Source organism: Gossypium arboreum, chromosome 7, assembly GCF_025698485.1.
Source record: "Gossypium arboreum isolate Shixiya-1 chromosome 7, ASM2569848v2, whole genome shotgun sequence".
NCBI classification, from domain to species: domain Eukaryota; kingdom Viridiplantae; phylum Streptophyta; class Magnoliopsida; order Malvales; family Malvaceae; genus Gossypium; species Gossypium arboreum.
In genome coordinates this window covers 104,881,889-104,900,475 of record NC_069076.1, presented here as the reverse complement: position 1 = coordinate 104,900,475, position 18,587 = coordinate 104,881,889, and the positions used below count along the sequence as shown (strand labels likewise).

At 26.1% G+C, this 18,587-nt stretch overlaps 2 protein-coding genes across 2 annotated transcripts; both read left to right on the top strand.

The window, feature by feature from the left end:
* The first annotated feature begins 1,672 nt into the window (after positions 1-1,672).
* On the top strand, positions 1,673-3,478 carry LOC108459542 (zinc finger CCCH domain-containing protein 49). Its single transcript, XM_053031209.1, has one exon. It carries the CDS (start codon positions 1,989-1,991, stop codon positions 3,111-3,113), a length of 1,125 nt encoding a protein of 374 aa, XP_052887169.1. The 5' UTR covers positions 1,673-1,988; the 3' UTR covers positions 3,114-3,478.
* A 10,180-nt stretch (positions 3,479-13,658) lies between these two features.
* LOC108488315 (transcription factor MYB36-like) lies at positions 13,659-15,428 on the top strand. The gene is made up of 3 exons (XM_017792600.2): positions 13,659-13,872; positions 13,946-14,075; positions 14,674-15,428. The coding sequence occupies exons 1-3, from the start codon at positions 13,737-13,739 to the stop codon at positions 15,167-15,169; spliced, it is 762 nt and encodes a 253-aa protein (XP_017648089.1). The 5' UTR covers positions 13,659-13,736; the 3' UTR covers positions 15,170-15,428.
* Positions 15,429-18,587: the final 3,159 nt, after the last annotated feature.

Sequence of the window (18,587 nt, the reverse complement as noted above, 5' to 3'; positions counted from 1 at the left end):
TCATACAAACTCGATAAAATAACTTAAAATGATTAAAATATTCAACTCCAATAACTTAAATAAAAACAAACTTAGATTAACTTAAACTCGAAAATAATCTAAATAAAATTACTCAAAAATCAATGACAAATAAAAAGGACCTACTTGGCTGATCTAATCGAGGCAAAAAGAATAATGGTTTTAGATTTATACATTAAGTTATTAATTATTTTTATTTTTTCGGTATAGTTTGGATGAGCAATTATATCCGATACATTCAATTTATCTTCTATCTTATATTATAATATCTAGTTTTATCATTATTATTTTTATTATTTTTATACTAATTATAAATAAACACACTTTCTATTTAAGCTTGGCTTAAAAGCCTCAACAAAATTAGAGATTGAGATTTTATTTTTGTTTTTATTTTTGTGTCAGAGAAGTAGATGGACATTTATCATTATGTTCAGTTGTACTATAATTGTACTATTAAATAATAAGGAATAAGAACTTCAATAAAAAAAGGATTTTTTTTTTTCATCTTTATCCCTTTGGAAACCTAGGGGTCTACCATCTTATTTTTTCCTCTACACCTATGTCCCTGCACTAACGCCACGTTTCAGTAAAAATTACACTCGTCCATTTTATGATTTTTATTTTTAATTTGATTAAAATATGCTAAATAATTAACACATTTTTATAAATTTTATATAATTTATTTATTGTTTTTACAGAATAATTTATTTATTGTTGATGCTTATTCTTTGGGGTTATTTTATTTTTATATTTTATTATATTATTATAAAAGAATTTATTGAATTGGCATAATGCATTAATTATATATAATTTTATACTACGAGTTAATTATTTTCCAAAATTTTGTTCAGATAAAATTTAGTCACATTAATTAAATCCGAGATTGATAAAATATATATATATATATATATATAAATCTTTTACTTAATGAATAAAAATTTATAAATATATTATTTTTCTTATTAAATAAATATAATTTACCAAAAAATTTATATTTATTAAAATACATTTCTTACAGATATTACTTTTTATATTTTGAAAATATAAAATAATGACAGGTGTCAATTTTTAAAATCTATTCGTAGAGTTGAAAATTCCACTGTGATTGTACATGATAATTATCTATTTTTGTTTCAAAAGATTATTTATATTTCATTTCTTTTAAAAGATAAAAAAATATTTAATTTTTATAAATGAGGTGTTTTGTTGGAATGTAGCTTTTAGATAGAGTTGAGTTGATGTTGTTATTATTATTATAATAATAAAAAGAATGTGTATAAAAATAAATACTTTTATATATTATGTATTCTATAAAAAAAAGTTATATAGTTTTTGGTAAAAATATCATAGAGACATTTATATTAAAAGTTAGAATGTGTTTTGCATTATCTACTAAAAATATGAAAAATTGGTCTTTATAAGTTATATCAAAGAGAAAATTAGTCATTTTGTTAAATATTATATCTATTTTAACAATTAAAACTGATTTATATATGTTAAAATGAGGTATAAATAGCATGTTATGTGTAATTATCTAATTATTCTATCGTCACCAAATTTTAATGATAGAAGTGAATAAAACTTTTAGTAGAAGGAAATAATTTATTAATTTTAAATAAAAGAGACAAAATATAATTTGATTTTTAATAGAGTCTAATTTTACATATATTTTTCATTGGCAGCATTAAAATGAATCCAACACGTGGCTGTCAAACGAGTGAACATTCATGTCGGCTTAAATAACAAAGCAGTAACTCCAACATTACCCGCACCTAGATCATTTTTTACCGCAGTTGAAAGTGGACACTTTTTTAAAAACTTAATTTATAGTAGCTCCTAGATTTTTAACCAACCACGGTTAATATAAAACTAACCACAGTTAAACAACCATACTTTCCACTCCCAGCTTCTGCTTATAAGCATCCAAAACTTGCCGGTATTTCCCTATACAAATCTTACAATCCAAAAAAATGATGCTTGGAGAAACTCATCGTCCAAATCCAACCGTCCACGTACCACCTTGGCCTGATCTCGACGATGATCAGACGGATGTAGTTTACTCTCCTATCCATTACAATGCAACCGACAACAACTTGAACAGTAACGGCAACCCGTTTTACCTCCATGAAGCGTTATCGGCTTTACAACGTTATTTGCCATCGAACGGGCCAGATGTTGAGTTGGATTCCGAGTTTCCGGGTTTGGATAGTCCGGATTCACCGGTCGATGCTTATTCCTGTGACCATTTCAGGATGTACGAGTTCAAAATCCGGAGGTGTGCTCGTGGGCGGTCTCATGACTGGACCGAGTGTCCGTACGCCCATCCCGGTGAAAAAGCTCGTCGGAGGGATCCGAGGAAGTATCATTATTCGGGTACTGCATGCCCGGATTTTCGTAAAGGGAACTGCCGGAAAGGGGATTCATGTGAGTTCGCTCATGGGGTTTTTGAGTGTTGGCTTCACCCGGCTCGTTACCGGACTCAACCGTGTAAAGATGGGTCGGGTTGTCGTCGTCGGGTTTGTTTCTTTGCTCATACTCCTGACCAGCTCCGTCTCGTAAGCTCTACTGATACTTACGACGGTTCACCTTGTGGTAAATCGCTGACGTTTTGGTCTTCACCTGGTTCTGGCTCACCTCCGGTTAGTCCCCGTGCTGAGTCTTGCTCTTCCCCTCCGGTCTCGCCGATGGCTCAGTCGCTAAGCCGTTCTCTGGGTTCGGCTTCCATTAACGAGATGGTGACCTCTTTAAGGAACTTACAGCTAGGAAAAGTCAAGTCCTGGAAAACCCAAGTTGGCTGTTGCTCCCCTTCGTCACCTTCCAGTTTCGGATCCCCCAGAACAGCAATGATCCGACCCGGTTTCTGCAGCTTACCCAGTACTCCGACCCGAAACTTAACCCGTCCAGGTATCAGCTACCCGGATTCATGGGATAAAGTGTGTGAAGAAGAACCGGTAATGGAACGGGTCGAATCCGGACGTGACTTACGTGCAAAGATGTTCGAGAAACTGAGTAAAGAAAATTCATTGGAGCGGGTTAACCCGGATCAATCTTCCGGAGGTCCGGATTTGAATTGGGTTTCGGACTTGGTAAACTAAAAGTGAAACTAAAATCTTTTTTTTTTTTTATTTAATTAACTTTTAATCTATTATGAGATTTCTTCATTGTGAATATAGCCTCTAAAAAGGTTAAAAAGGAAGAAGAAGAAATCTGAAAATTCTAAAAAAAAAAAAAAGAAGCTTAAGCTCTTTTTTTTTTTTTTTTTGTATAGGGTAAGCAAGCAAGGGGGTTATTGTAATGGTTGATATTGTGCTTTTTATCAAGTATTTTGAATTATGATTATCCAAGTTGCTAATCTTTCTTATTTGTACTAAAAAATAGTAATTAAATATTGTAAAATTTTAGAGCTTATGTATGCTCTTTTATGGTCCTTGCAAGTTAATGCAATCTATATTTTGCCAAATATTAGTGTTATAAATATTTATTTTTATTGTTAGTGATGTAGTCTCCATAGACTTTGGTATTGAGTACGATAGAAGAAACCCTATTTTATAATTGATTGTTGAGTGATGTTTCATGCATAAATTTTTTTTGAGTGAGGACCAAATTTTAACAGCAACGTCATTCGGTGGTGTATAATTTGATTATCAGATTAATATATAGGATTCATGTTAGGTAGGTTGGAATTTTAGATTGATTGATTTATGAATCGAATTAAAAAAAATTAGTAATTAAAGATGGAATCATGTTCAATTAGGGTTCGATTTTTAAGCAAATTCGATTAGATTTTTTTATTTTATTTTTTAACCACTTAAAAACTTAATCCAAAGTCAAAACACTCACATTTTTAACAAAGATTTTTCCCAAGTACACTTCAGAGCTTAATCCAAAGTCAACATACTCAAAATCCTTGATGAAGATTTTTTTATGAAAATTCGCAATTTTATTTCTTTTCATACTAAAATCCAAAGTGTTTTATTCTTTTATTTTATTTATTTTGTAGTTCATAGTCAAGTGTGGGCCATAGTGAGAATTATCATGTATAGAAGGAAATAATAATAATCTATGAAAGCAAAAAAACAGGAACCAAAGCAAAGCAAGGAAAGATTTTTACTTTACTCATTTTTAATTTTATCGGTATTAATTTTAAAAATTATTAAATTGTTATTAAATTATTTAAAAATTTTATTTATATTATCGAGCTATTAAAATTATTATTGTATAACTTTGTGTTTACACTATTTATATCAGTAGAAAGTTTTTTTTCTTATTCTCTTTTATAGTTAAGCTTTTTTTTTTTCTATGCTTTTAACTTTATAAATTTGCGAATTAAAATTTAAATTTTTTTTTCCAATCTCCAACATAGGCTGTCAGATCAATTTGGATCTAAAAGTATGTTCTTCTACTTATCGATAGTTATTAACCTACCATATTGATCGTCGAATTATCACTTGAAACTCGTTAGGTGAACTTTTGAAAAATAAAAACCTAATAGTCCAATAACAAAAACTATTGAATAATTCAGTGACTAGAACGAAAATTTTTGAATAGTTCAATAATTATTTTTTAACTTTTTAAAATAAAATGATCAAAATATAAATATATTAATAATTAAGTGACAACAAATGTAATTTACTCAATTTTAATTTATATTTCCTTTCTTTTTAAAACACTTGTAACACGCAACCGTGGGGTCGTTTGATGATTTTGGACGTGCAAAAAAACTAGACCAAATCATGTTTCTAGTCTTTTGATGTGGTTTTGGAATAATTATGAAAAATTGAACTTTGATTTTAACCTTTCATCATTTCAATTGGGTTTAAATCATTTCGAATATAATAATTTCAAATTTTATTATCCGAATTATTATAAATTTAGATAATTCAGATTATATAGTTAAGTTAACTTAAATTTAGATTGAATAAATGATGGGATCGTATTTAAATTTAAATTGTTTGAAACTGAGTGTACTAAAAATTATTTAATATTATAATAAATAATATTAATAATAATAATAATAATAGAGTGTGAGGTGGGGTTAGATGGGGTCTATTTTTATGACCCCAAATAAATGCCCAACCTTTACTCTTAGGTTTCACTATTTAATGGTTTTGTTTTTATTCCACCAGTCGAATCTTATACTTTTTCCTTTTCCATATAAAATTTAACATTAACCCACTTTTACAATATGTCTTGCCATAAAGGAAATTTAGTCAATTTACATTAATTGAAAATACAAAAATTTATTTTTTTAAACACCATAAATTATATATATGTACTTGCATAAACAAAACCCGAAAATTATTTTAGAGGATTAAATATAAATAAATTCTTTTATAAAATTAAAGTGCAATTTTACAATCACACTAACTTATAATTTTATAAAAGTTAAAAAATATATAAATATTTAATTTTTAATTTTTAAGGCTAAAATTACTGTCAACCCCTGTCTTTGTCCTTGAAACTCGAATCCTCCTCTTAACTAAAAAGCTAAGGCTTAACACGATAAATTATATATTGAATATAAATATTTGAGATAAAATTCACTAATAACTCTGCCTTGATCAACAAGTAAAAACTATTGAAACAATAAATTATATATTAAATATAAATATTTGGGATAAAATTAAGTGGTCAATAATATGACTCACCATATAAATGTTTTTATGACAAAAAGAACAAATTACGTTACATTAACTTGTAGGTTAAGCAAAGCATTTTAAATTTGCAACATTAATTTAGTTATTTTGTCAAATTGTTCATCTTAATAAATTGTTTTTTTTGGTATTTTAAAAATACGTTAGTCATTTGATTTCATATACGTTGTAGGTAATTTTATGTATTTATATTTTAATTTATTAGATAATATTTTATTTCATTTAATTAACAAAGTAATATTATTAAAATAGTTAAATCTAATTAAAATAGTACAATGATAAAAAATTTAAATTATAATTAAAGTTGGAATGAAAATAATAATGAATTTTTTAAAAATACCTTTTAATTATTAATTGAATGAAAATGCGTAAATATTGCATGTTAATGTCTTTTATTTTATACGGAATATCTATTATTGATGTACATAACAAAGTTATATCATAAAAATATATATTTTAAAGCTTAAATTTTATTCATAAAATATAATCGCATCATACTAAAAATTATTAATTTTGAATCCTAAACTAAAAAAGAAAGGAATTTAAGAAAGAAGACACAATCATCTAAAATTAGTAAAGGTTAGTGAAGAATCAAATATTATTTAGATTAACATATTTTAACTATAATTCGGACTAGATTCATAGAGAGAAGGATTATTACTACTTGAATTTTAGATTTAAATTAGTATTTTTTGAATAATCTCATTATAAATACAAATTATATCTATTTTTTTATGTATTATTTAAAATTATCTATAATTTCTTCCTGACTCATAAAAATAAAAAATAATATATTTTAATATACTCAAATATATATTTTATTACATTAACAATAATATCCATATCAATTTAATTCTGAACATAGGATGTTTCATAATACAAATATTTAAACCCGAAGCCAAATGACGTAGCTATCATTATTGATGGTTAGTGGTAGGTCTGGTTCGCAGCCCCGATTTAAATACTGATGGTGATAAATAATGATGTCCCTTCAACCGACGACCTGCTTTTATAGTGAATGCTAATATATATAACACATGTAATGCTTTGTCTATATTCTTGATTATTATTTTATATTAAGATCAAAACCCTACCCTACAATCTAATGTTTGGACTCATTAAATTTATCACTTTCCAGCAAGACCCACTTTGACGTTTGCCCATTGTCATATTTGGCAATTAAAAAGAAAAAGGAAAACCTTAAAATAATTTGTTTAAATATTATAAAATATATTGATCCTTTTAGGTATATGAATGGATTATTATATTATAAAAGAGGCAAGTACAAAGTTTATGGTTTAATTTCCAGTTATGTAAAGTATTTTTTTTTGACAAATAAGATAATGTAATGTTTAAATATAGTCCAAAACGAAAAGAAAAAAGTTGAATTATACGAAGGGAAAAAATTGAAAGATTTCTTGGACATGTGATGATGATGACTTTTGCTGGTTTCTTGCATAAAAGTCTTCAAACATGATTTTAAAATGTCAATGCAAAATCTTAATCATGGTCATGACCCATGATCAATATTTCATCCAAATCTTGGTATATATAAATATAAATAATATACCATTTGCAGTTCTAATTCAAAAAAAATTATTTTGCAAAAATAGTAAAAAAATTTCAAAATATTTTTAAATATTAAATTTATTAAAATTTAAACCTATTTAATTTTAATAAAAAATTTAATTTGATTCGGTTCAGTTCCTATAATAAAATGTGTTGTTCTATTATATCCATATAATCTATATAACTATCCATAAAAGAAATGCCCACTTTTCCATTTTCTTCCTTTCTTCCTTTTCTGGACATGAGAACATTATCGGTAAATTTTAATTTCAATCTCTAAACATTTTAGATTATAAAATGGTTAAATTTTAATTTGATCCTTGTATTTTACTCAAATTTGAAATTTAATCTATATACCTTATTTTTATATAATTTGATACCTCAACTTTTATTATGCCATTAGTTAGTCTAACTCTAAATACTTTATTTTAATTAAAATGATGATGTGAATTCTTAAAATCGTTAGCACCTTTAAAATTATTTATTAAATTAAAGCTGTTACAATGTTTTTATTTTTATTTTATGTGGATACCAAGTTTTTTTTTTTCAAAATGCTAGACCAGCACAAAAGAGTTCTAACAATGTTAACAAATGAATCTAAATTTTTAAGTTTGAAATGTAGAGAGACTGAATTTCTAAAAATGAAAGTATAGAGATTAAATTCTAAATATACAGAACTTATAACAAATTGTAATATTTAAATTTTTACATTATAATTTAGTCAAAAATAAACAATTAACCTAAACTGAAAAGATCATATTACTTAAGTGAGTGAATTAAAGAATTGGCATATAGTCTGTTAATTATGATGTAAATGATTAAAATCATTTAAAAGAGGTTGTGGATGCTTTGGCTAAACATGCCCTTAAATGGGAGCTAAGTTTTTACAAATTCTTGCTACCAACTAATCATGTTTTGGAGTTGATTCATGATGATTTAGAGGGATTGATTATGACAAAATGACTTGTTTGTAATAGTTTCTACTACCTTTATTTATAAAAAAAAATAACAATTTAAAACATACTTAAAAAAAGGAAATTTTGAAAAGATAGTTGTTTGGTAATAAAGTTTTGGGTGATAATGGTTTGGTTTGATTCGGATCAGTATTATGATTTTTAAAATTAAATTGAAGAGAAAATTTTTTGTGTATTTTTAGTAGAAGTTTTATACCCTACAAGCAGATTAGGGGTTGACAAGTGTTTTAGAAAGTTATAGTAAAATATTTAAATATTTAAAAAAAGACATAACAAATTTTAAGATTGTTTGTTGTAATAAAAAATTTATATTGTCAATGTACCAAACACAAACCCTGAATTGATCTAAAATAATCAAATCAAACCAAATTCTATCAATTAGAATCAATTTAGTTCATCGGCTTCCAATTTTTAATAAATTTAAATTTTATATAGTATTTTAAAGTTATTTTCATCTTAAATATAAAATATTTTTATATTATTAAAATTTATAAATTAAATAAAAAATATCATTCCATTCAGATAATTGCAATCTTTTTAACTTCTACATTGAAAACTAAATACAATTAAGTAATAACTAAACTATGTGTAAATTTGGTTTAGATTTAATTTAAGTATTGTCATGAATGAGTCTTGTCCTAGTTTAGATTATATAGAAAGTGACAGACACAAACCTCGAAAAAAAATAAATCTTCATGAATTATAAAATTAATGGCGAAACCCGAGGATAAGGAGGGTCCAATCCCTTTGAGTTAAAATGGGAAAATTTTCATTTAACTCCTTTCAAAAATATAAACGAAAAGTTAAAAGGGAACTAAACCCAACACTAGGGTTAGACTTTGATTTTGGATTTTCTCAAATAATAAAATGAGAACAGGGTTTTGCTGTAGTGTGATCGCCAGGCAAATCTAGGTTACCGTCAAACAAAGCAAGTGATATTAAAACTCGGAGTTGGTTGTCACTTTCATGTGTTAATAATTTCATTAAGCAATTTTTATTTATTTTGGTCCACACACATAAAATAAATAAATAAAACCAAACTTATCCGATGGTTTAGGGTAGACTGTTAGGTTTTATTCAAACAGATTTGGCTTTTTTTTGTTTAATCTTAAAACAGTTCATTTATAGAAAAAAATAAAATTAAATAAAAAGGCTAATGGTGATGTTGAAAACCTTTGATAGAAACAGCTACACATTATCTTTTGGACTTTTTTTATGAAGTAGGTAATTATGATATTATATAATCCATAGAAAGAGGAGCTACGATGACGCATGCTTTTAATTTTGGGGTAATTTAGAATTTAGTCCATATATTTTTATGTTGAGGATTTTAGTTTTTTTTTTGTTTTTAGATTTTAAGAATTAGGTCCAATTGTTAAATATTATTGAAATTATTTTGTTAAAATCAGGTTCATTATAATTTTTTTTAAATTACATGGCTACCGAGTCTATTTTTTATTTCAAAATGTTAGACCACAAATTTAATGAAAAAATTTAACAATGTTAATAATTGGACATGTGTTTTGAAATCTGAAAATAAAAGCACAAGGATGGAATTCCAAAATTGGGAAAAGTACAGGGACTAATAGCATATTTTAACTATATATATGTATGGGTAATATTTTAATGATTTGACCATATTATTTACATTCTATTTATATAGATTATGTATGTCAAATATTGAGTAAATTAAAATTATCTTAATTTTTGTTTTATGTGAAAGAAAATAGATGATATGTACAATTATACTATATATTTCATGGTTGAATTGTTAAAATATTAATTATACAAAAAATTATGGAGGTTTGTAAAAGTATGTCAATCCATCACCCCTCAACACATATATGTGTGAGGTCACTCAACTATTAATACAATTCGGGATTGTGTCGTACCAAAATTTAAATTTATGAAATGTTCTTTCTCGACTCAATCAACAAACCATAGAAAGTTATAAAATGGACACTAATATTGCCGATTTATAAGTTTTAACATTTTGGTTAATTATTTGTTAACTTTCGTTAACCTCATACCAAAATGATAATAAGCTATGTCAATCAATATAATATAAGGTTAACACATAATGGGAAAATATTTGGTACACTGTCAGCGGAGTTTTTAGATTTCACGAATAAGGTCAAGTGGTTGACAAATGTGTTATTTTAGTATAGTAAAATATTAAAAAATAGATATTTAAAAAAAGAGGCACATTTCAATTTTGTAAGAATGCTTGTGAAATAAAAAAATATACTACTAAAATATCAAATACGATCTCATATCTAATTTGACCCTAGATTTATAACTAATAAATCGTTAATTCGATAGTTTTAGATTATTTTTTTCAAGATAGTTCCAAAAAGAATTTAAAAATCTAGAAAATTGAAAACTTATTGTTCTTAAATTTTAACTTGTTAAATTATATTTAGGAAAAAAATTAAAATTCATGAAAGTTCAATATACATATATATAATGTGACTAAGATTCCCAAAAGAAAACTTATTAATATTTTTATATGTCTTATGTTTATTGGTATTCTTTTGGAATTTTATTCATTTTTCATAAACTCTTTCAAAAAAACTTACGACTTTTTCTTTATTAGAATTATTTCGCATGATTATATTTGTTTTAAAAATAGTTTTTATAATTTAAGATAATAAATTATTAATTGTTTTTCTAAAATTCTAAGATATTTTATAATTCTATTAGATTGTTAAAAAAATATCTAAAAGTATCAAACATATATATTTTAATCCAAGAAATAAATTAAGTATAAAACTTGTATAATATTAAGTCAAAATGTCACATCATCATTCTATTAAGAGAAACATGATAAAAACATTTCAAATCAATAACATTAATAATTATCTTGTAATTTACGTGTTTATAAGAATTTATTAATAACTTAATAACCTTTAGTATAATTTACCATATATATGATGTTAAATTTGTTTCAAGGATTTATTATATGAACTAATACGTATTTATGTCTGTAATCTGTAAATTTATGTTTGTTATCCATAATAATAAAACAAATTTAAATAATAAATATTTGAAAGTTAATATCTATATTTATTCGAATTTTATAATTAGAATATATGAATCTAAAATCTTTCATATATCAAATATCCTAAAATATCCCAATCCCATTATTTATTGCTAGCCCAATTAATAAGGGGCCACTTGAAATAAAACTTTGTATTTTCTATTGGATCAGTTTTTGTCATTAGTTTATTCAAGGTATCCATGAGATAAGACCATGGACCATTGAGTTGGGCCCAACAATAATGTGGTTCTAGTATTAAATTTATATATATATATATATATATATTTTCAATTTTGATTATATTAATTAATAAACTTAGCATATCAATGAAACAATACATATAAAATTATTAAATTAAAAATTTTAAAAATATAGGTAGGCCTAAGATAGACTTGGATCAAGCATTTACAAATATGACTGGCTTGGATAACGTTTTCGGCTTATGTTTTAAGTTGGACTTGACTGAGACTAACATAAAGTGTGTCAATATTATACTTAAACCGGACTCAACTTATTAGCACCTCTATTTACAATTGTCTCTTATAATAGCCGTTTAGTCATCATTCTTTCTAATTAATAAATAAATAAATTCAAGTGTACAACAAATTTAATTGATGAAAATTTGGAAATTAATTTTTTAAAAGACAAGTACAATAGATGTAACCATTGTATAAACATTATCAAATAGGATTAAATTAATACAAACCACAAACTAATTAAAAATCGAAATAATCTTATATGGTGGCCTGAAACCTACATATAATAATTGTGCATGATGAAATCGACATAAAAAGTTAAAATATGTCATAAATATTTATACTTTTTGAAAATTTAAAATTATTCTTTGTAATTTTATTTTTAGCAATTTAATCCCTTTATATTTCATATTTCAAAATTCAGGTCTAACTATTAACACTATTATTAGTTTTTAAAAATTTAAGTTAATTACAACGTCACTTTTTAATTACATAGCTATCAAATAAATTTTTAATTTTAAAATGTCACATCAATAAATTTAACCAAAAGAAAATCAACAATATTAACAATAAAATTTGAATTTTAAAAATAAAATAAAAATTTATTAAAATAAAATATAAAGACAAAATTCTAAGTTTCAAAAAATACATAGAGTTATTACATATTTTAACCTAATATTTAGGTCCATTGACTTAATTTTGTTTTTCTATAAACAGAAATGGTTAACGGTTTGGGCAAAAATAATTTGTAAAAAATGGTCAAATATGAAAGGGTGAAGTAGAAACCGCGTGAAAACTGAATCAAAGCTAAAAAGTACTTCACATTTGTTTCAGTCATCTTCACTGTGCTTATGTATTAAGAAAATAATTTGCCATGAGTTTGCCAATTTTGACCCAATTCCAAATTTTCACTTCATTAATTTAAATTGAAAATCTAATTTTACCTTAAAAAAATTAAGAATTCAAATAAAAATGATCAAACATAAAATGACTCATGTATGAAATAACTTGAGTTTAAAAAATTTGATAGGTAAAATCTGAATAGCTTTGTTTAGGGAATGTCAATTTTACTCAAAGAGAGATCTTTTTGGAGTGTTGTTAAGGAAGTCGAGGAGTCCCTTAATAGTGAAAGTATTTTGCCTAAGGTGTTTATGCTCAGTTTTAGTTTTGGGTTTTGTCTCCCGACTCCGAGGAGAGCCAACAAGTTCATGGCATTTGGGGGAATGCCTTGCCACTAATGAAATGTTTAGCATTGGGTAATTATCAAGTTGAGCTTAAGCTATCAATTGAGCCGAATTTGAGCTTAATAATACATGAATTGAGCGACTTGCAAGTCTTATTGAACTTTTTCATATTTTTATATTATTAAATTATATTATTACCCTTAATATATATTATTAACCATAAATATTGCTAAAATCAGACTAATGCATGCATGTAAAGGCCATTCTCACCTCACTATTCATTAATGAATGAACTCACATATTTAATCCAACAGAGAGACTTGAGTACTTAACGGATACTAACAAATTAAAAGTAACTTACTAATAGTCTAACTAATCTAACTACTAACTCTTAACTCTATCAAATATAATAATCAAGCCAAACTCAAGTAGCTCGATTATATCTTGAGTCAAACTCTAATTTAAAAATAACTATTTAATTGAACTCAAGTGGAGTATCAAGCTCAAGCTCAAACTCAAGAGTATTAAAACTTGGCTCAGCTCGACTCAATTATACGTTTACCTAAGTACGGTTGACTTTTACTTGTAACCCTAAACAAGTAATAAATTTCTAGGAAAGACTCGGCCCCCAAAATTGAAGAAAATTATGTACTTGGTCCCTTTGCTTTTGTTTAATTGTCGTAAAAAGTCAACTTTCCCAATGGTTTTTTATATCCAGAGTCCATGTCTTAAAAACCCACAGCTAGCAAAGGCATTTCCTTTAACACCCCCCCCTTCATAATTTTATCATTTTGCTTTTTCTTTGAGTTTCTTGTTTATCAATGGTAAGAGCTCCTTGTTGTGATAAATCCAACGTTAAAAAAGGACCATGGTCCCCCGATGAAGATAACACCCTCATAAACTACATTCACAAACATGGCACTGGGGGCAATTGGATTACTCTTCCTCGTAAAGCAGGTTTCTTACCATACATACATATATAGATGCATGCATGCATACATACATGATGATGATCACGATGATATTACAGGCCTTAAGCGATGTGGGAAGAGCTGTCGTCTACGGTGGCTTAATTATCTAAGACCAGACATCAAGCATGGAGGGTTTTCCGAGGAAGAAGATAACATCATTTGCTCCCTTTATAGTACCCTAGGAAGCAGGTATGTTAATTCAAAAACCCTAAATTGTTTAGTTAGCTCGAATTTTGAAGATAATATTATTGAGAGGGTAGTCATGAAGTTAGAATATGAAGATTATCGTGAATAACTTTAGGTTAAAATTTGCTATGAGTCACTGTACTTTGCAAAAGCTATGAATTTAGTACCTATGCCTTAATTTGATCAATTATAGTCCCTATACTTTTTGAATTGGTCAATTTTAGTCCTGATCAAAACAATAAAAGTTAAATTCAATTACTAGTCATGTACTATATGTAGAGTTGTAGGTTTAGTTCATATTCTCTAATTAGATCATTTTAAGTCTTTATACTTTTCACAATTTGAAATTTTGGTCTTGACACAAAACGGTATTTGTTAATCCATTAATTGTTTTTTTAGTGAGTAATATATTGAAAAAAAAACTGACATGACATTGCACATATGATAATATATTTGCTATATTAGATTTTGAAAATAACAGAACCTAACTTAATGAATTTAATATTTATTGTTTGGTGATGACTAAATCCACAAATTTTATAAAGTAAAGGGACTAACAGCAGAATTTAACCATAATTTTATGTATTGCTGGTTGGTTTAGGTGGTCTATTATAGCTGCTCAACTGCCAGGAAGAACTGACAATGATATAAAGAACCATTGGAACACCAAGTTGAAGAAAAAACTATTGACCGCAAAGATCAAAGGCGGCAACAATGAAATAACAACAACCATGTCAGCAGCACCATTTTGTAAAGCTTTAGGTTCCAATGGAAGCAGCAGTACTACATCGTCTTCTTACATGACAGACTTGAAAACATACCAGCAAAAGTACTACGAGTATCCAGCACTGATTTTGGACCAAACTGATCAGTTTCCAATGCCATATCTTCCCTTTGAGAACAATTATGGAGCTGCTTGGTGTAGCAATAGAGTTGGTAATGAAGGTCAAGGGATGATGGATCATTTTGTTGATTTTGAGGTTGACCCACAGAATGTTTTGAGTGGTTCAAGCTTTCAAGAGGAAAATATCAATGGAGTTGGTGATGATCCATGGTTTGGGATCGTTTCTGCTACACATTACAACATCTTTGACTAACCGACTGTTATTAACCCTAATGTAGTCCATGATATATATATATAATAAACATTGTCAAAGGAAGCAAAACATGTTTTCTTAAAAGAGGGGAAACTATTAAATGTTTGATAAAGTGGAGAGTCAAATAAAAGTTATAATTAGATGTTTAGTAGGGTATGAAAATGGGAGTTCAATGTAACTGAAGATTTTAAAAGTAAACTAGTTGGAATGTATTATGAAATCAGCAGATCAATGTGAATAAATACTGATGTGGGTTGTACTCTCTCTCTCTCTATATATATTAGTAAATAAAAAATAAAAATAAAATATTTTTTTAATTTGAGCATTGGTATCGTTATTATTGCTACAATAAGGAGTATATGTGGCTGAGCGTACTTAAGAGTTTGAAGGTTATGAATAGATATAGGTATTATATAAAAATATTATGTATTTTTAAGGTTACTTTTTTTTTAAAGTTTTTATATAATATTAGATTATATCATACCTACTGTTACTTGTTTCATAACTTTAATTTGAGTTGCAGATCCTATTCTAGAGACATGAATGTCCACATTAATAGCATGTTTGATTCCAACATTGAATAGATCAACGAATAATAATATTTATCCATTTGTAATGGAAATCACATTAATAGGAATATATGTCAAAATGTCTCTCGACTTGGGTCTCAACTATTGGTAAAGCAGTCATACTTCCTTCACCTAATTGAGAATTTGATTTAGCAGCTTTTTGTAAAAGGTGTGAATGCAAATAAAAAATATCTCATGGATAAGTTTCATGACTCAACAGTTTTCGTATTAATGAAAAAGGCATTTGATGATAAGCCTGTGCTTGCTTGGAAAGATCGTCATAAATGATTAACATGTGTCGTTTGTACAAATATGTTTACAAAATAATAATATAACAAATAAATGAGGATTTAGTTAAAATGGTGAAGTTAATATATTAAATACTATGATGTTTTAAGTTCAAATTATATTATGCGTGACTTATTTTAGACTTTACATAAAATATAAAATAAAAAAATACTCGATGATAATTACTCATTATTTAATAAAAAATAAAATTATAATTTTACAATTAAATTAAGATTCTATTGATAAATGATACTAATTCACTCAACCATTTAAATAATAAAATAAATATTTAAATAAAACAACTAAAAACAACACCTTCACATAAAATTACCTCTCTTGAAAACATACCAATAATTTCTTCTTAGAAAATATAACAAAAAAAATTGTAACTGCAAAATATACAAAATTAATCTAAAATTGTAAAATTATAAAAATATGTATGCATTTTATCTTTTTAAGTTTTAATTCAATTGGTATGGGGATTGTTGTCAATACAAGAAGATATGAGTTCGAATGCGTTAAAACACATTATCCTCCTATTTATGAGTTGAGGAGGAACTATGTATAATTTTAAGCATTGTATCAAAAAACAAATATGATCAAAATCTACAATAAAATTTTCTTTTAAAAAATCTACCCAATTTCTTTTTAAGCACAATCAATAATTATATATAACTCTAGAAATTGTGGTGGAATGTTGAGAAACAATCATTCAAATTTTTGTGAGTATTAGCTTCTGACTGGTCAGCTATCACGAGAGTTGCATTGGTTGAGCGAATTCAAAGTTCAACAAAACGTTCCCAACGATCAAAACGTTTCAAAGGATGTAAATGTTTGGAACGTAAATCAGCCCATCCTTCGTTTATAAATACGTTGGTTTTATTCGTTTATTAAGTTAAATTAATGGATATAACAAGATTTTGAAGTTTTATTTATTAAATGAACCGAATATGAATTCTCTGTTCAGTTCATTTATAATTATAAACAAATTTATTTATGTTCATTTAGAGCTTGTTTATTGTTCCATTAGTATATATTAATAAAATTATTCTGAGTTTTTATTTATAATATAATTATTTATATTTATATTTGATTATTTTATATTTAAAAATATAATATATGTTTATTTATTGTTTGTTTGTTTATTATTCGTGAACATTGTTCGTGGACATATTTAATTATGTGTTCATGAATATATTTATTTAAGTTAATCGAATTCTTTGCTATTCTTTTTTTTTCTTAATAATGAATAAATAGCCATAATAATTGCAATGCACTTAATATAATTATAATCTATTAGATTAGATTGTATATATTATTTATAAAATTTTATATACTGAAATATAAAGTTACCGATTTTATAAATAATTAAATTTTATTATTTAAAACTGAAGAAATATAATTTTTATAGAAACATAATAATTTAAATATAAAATTTAAGTTATTTATTTGTTTGGACATGAGCTATACTATGTCCGTTTCTTTTTTGACACAATGTCTAGAACTATTTATAGTCTCTCCTCAACTCATAAAGAGGAAAATAATGCGCTTCGTCACATTCGAACCCATGTCCTCCTACATTGACAACAATTCCCATGCCAGTCAAATTAAAACTCAATCGACTACTATATCATTTTCTATTTTACTTGATCGAGAAAAATAAAATAAACTTAAAGTTATTTATTTGTATATATAACAAGTACTATAAATTCAAATATACATAATGGGGAAGCTTTAGTTTTCAACAAAAGTATCCCAAGTCTTACTAATCGGCTTCATTTTCTAGCATTGAAGATAGACTTCTACTAGGGTTTTAAGAATGTAGTTAATCTCTACACTTAAATATTTTAGTATAATTATCGACAATAGTAATTTTTTTGTTAATTTTTTTAACTATCAAATATATTTATCGGGTTGTGACCTATGAATCAAGTGTTCAGTTTCTCCAAAAATAATATGAGTTCGAATTACAATTATACAAAAAAAATATCGAATTCATAATGATTTACTCTTTAAACATATAGTTAGCCATTGTAGGACATACTTTGAGTAGATTCTAAAAGCCATTTAGAAATCTTTTGTCGTGGTTGTAAATAATCTTTTGTTACTCCTGTTTAAATAAAATAAGTATTCGATGTATTGGTAATATATATTATATTTTTAGAGATAAATTAGATTCGAGATTTAAAATTAATATTAGTTTAGTATTTGAGCTTGAATATAGCCCAGCAATTTGCTTTTGTTGTTCGTATAAAATTATAAAATCATACATTAATATCAATTAGAGAAATTTTGTTAAAACTTAGTGTATTATTTTATAGCACATAAAATAAAGTAGAAAAGTTGAAAATTCAATGTTTTGGATTTCCTTTAAATGCCTAGTGTTCGTGTTTTCAGTTTGAAACTACTATTAATGTATCATTGAATTTGAGAATAATGTAATGAAGAACATGAAAATTACAGTAATAGTTGACTAGTCACGAATCTAACTCATCACCAATTTAGTAAGAGTATTAAATTTTTTATGTCGAATTATTAACTTGAAACTCAACAATTCGATA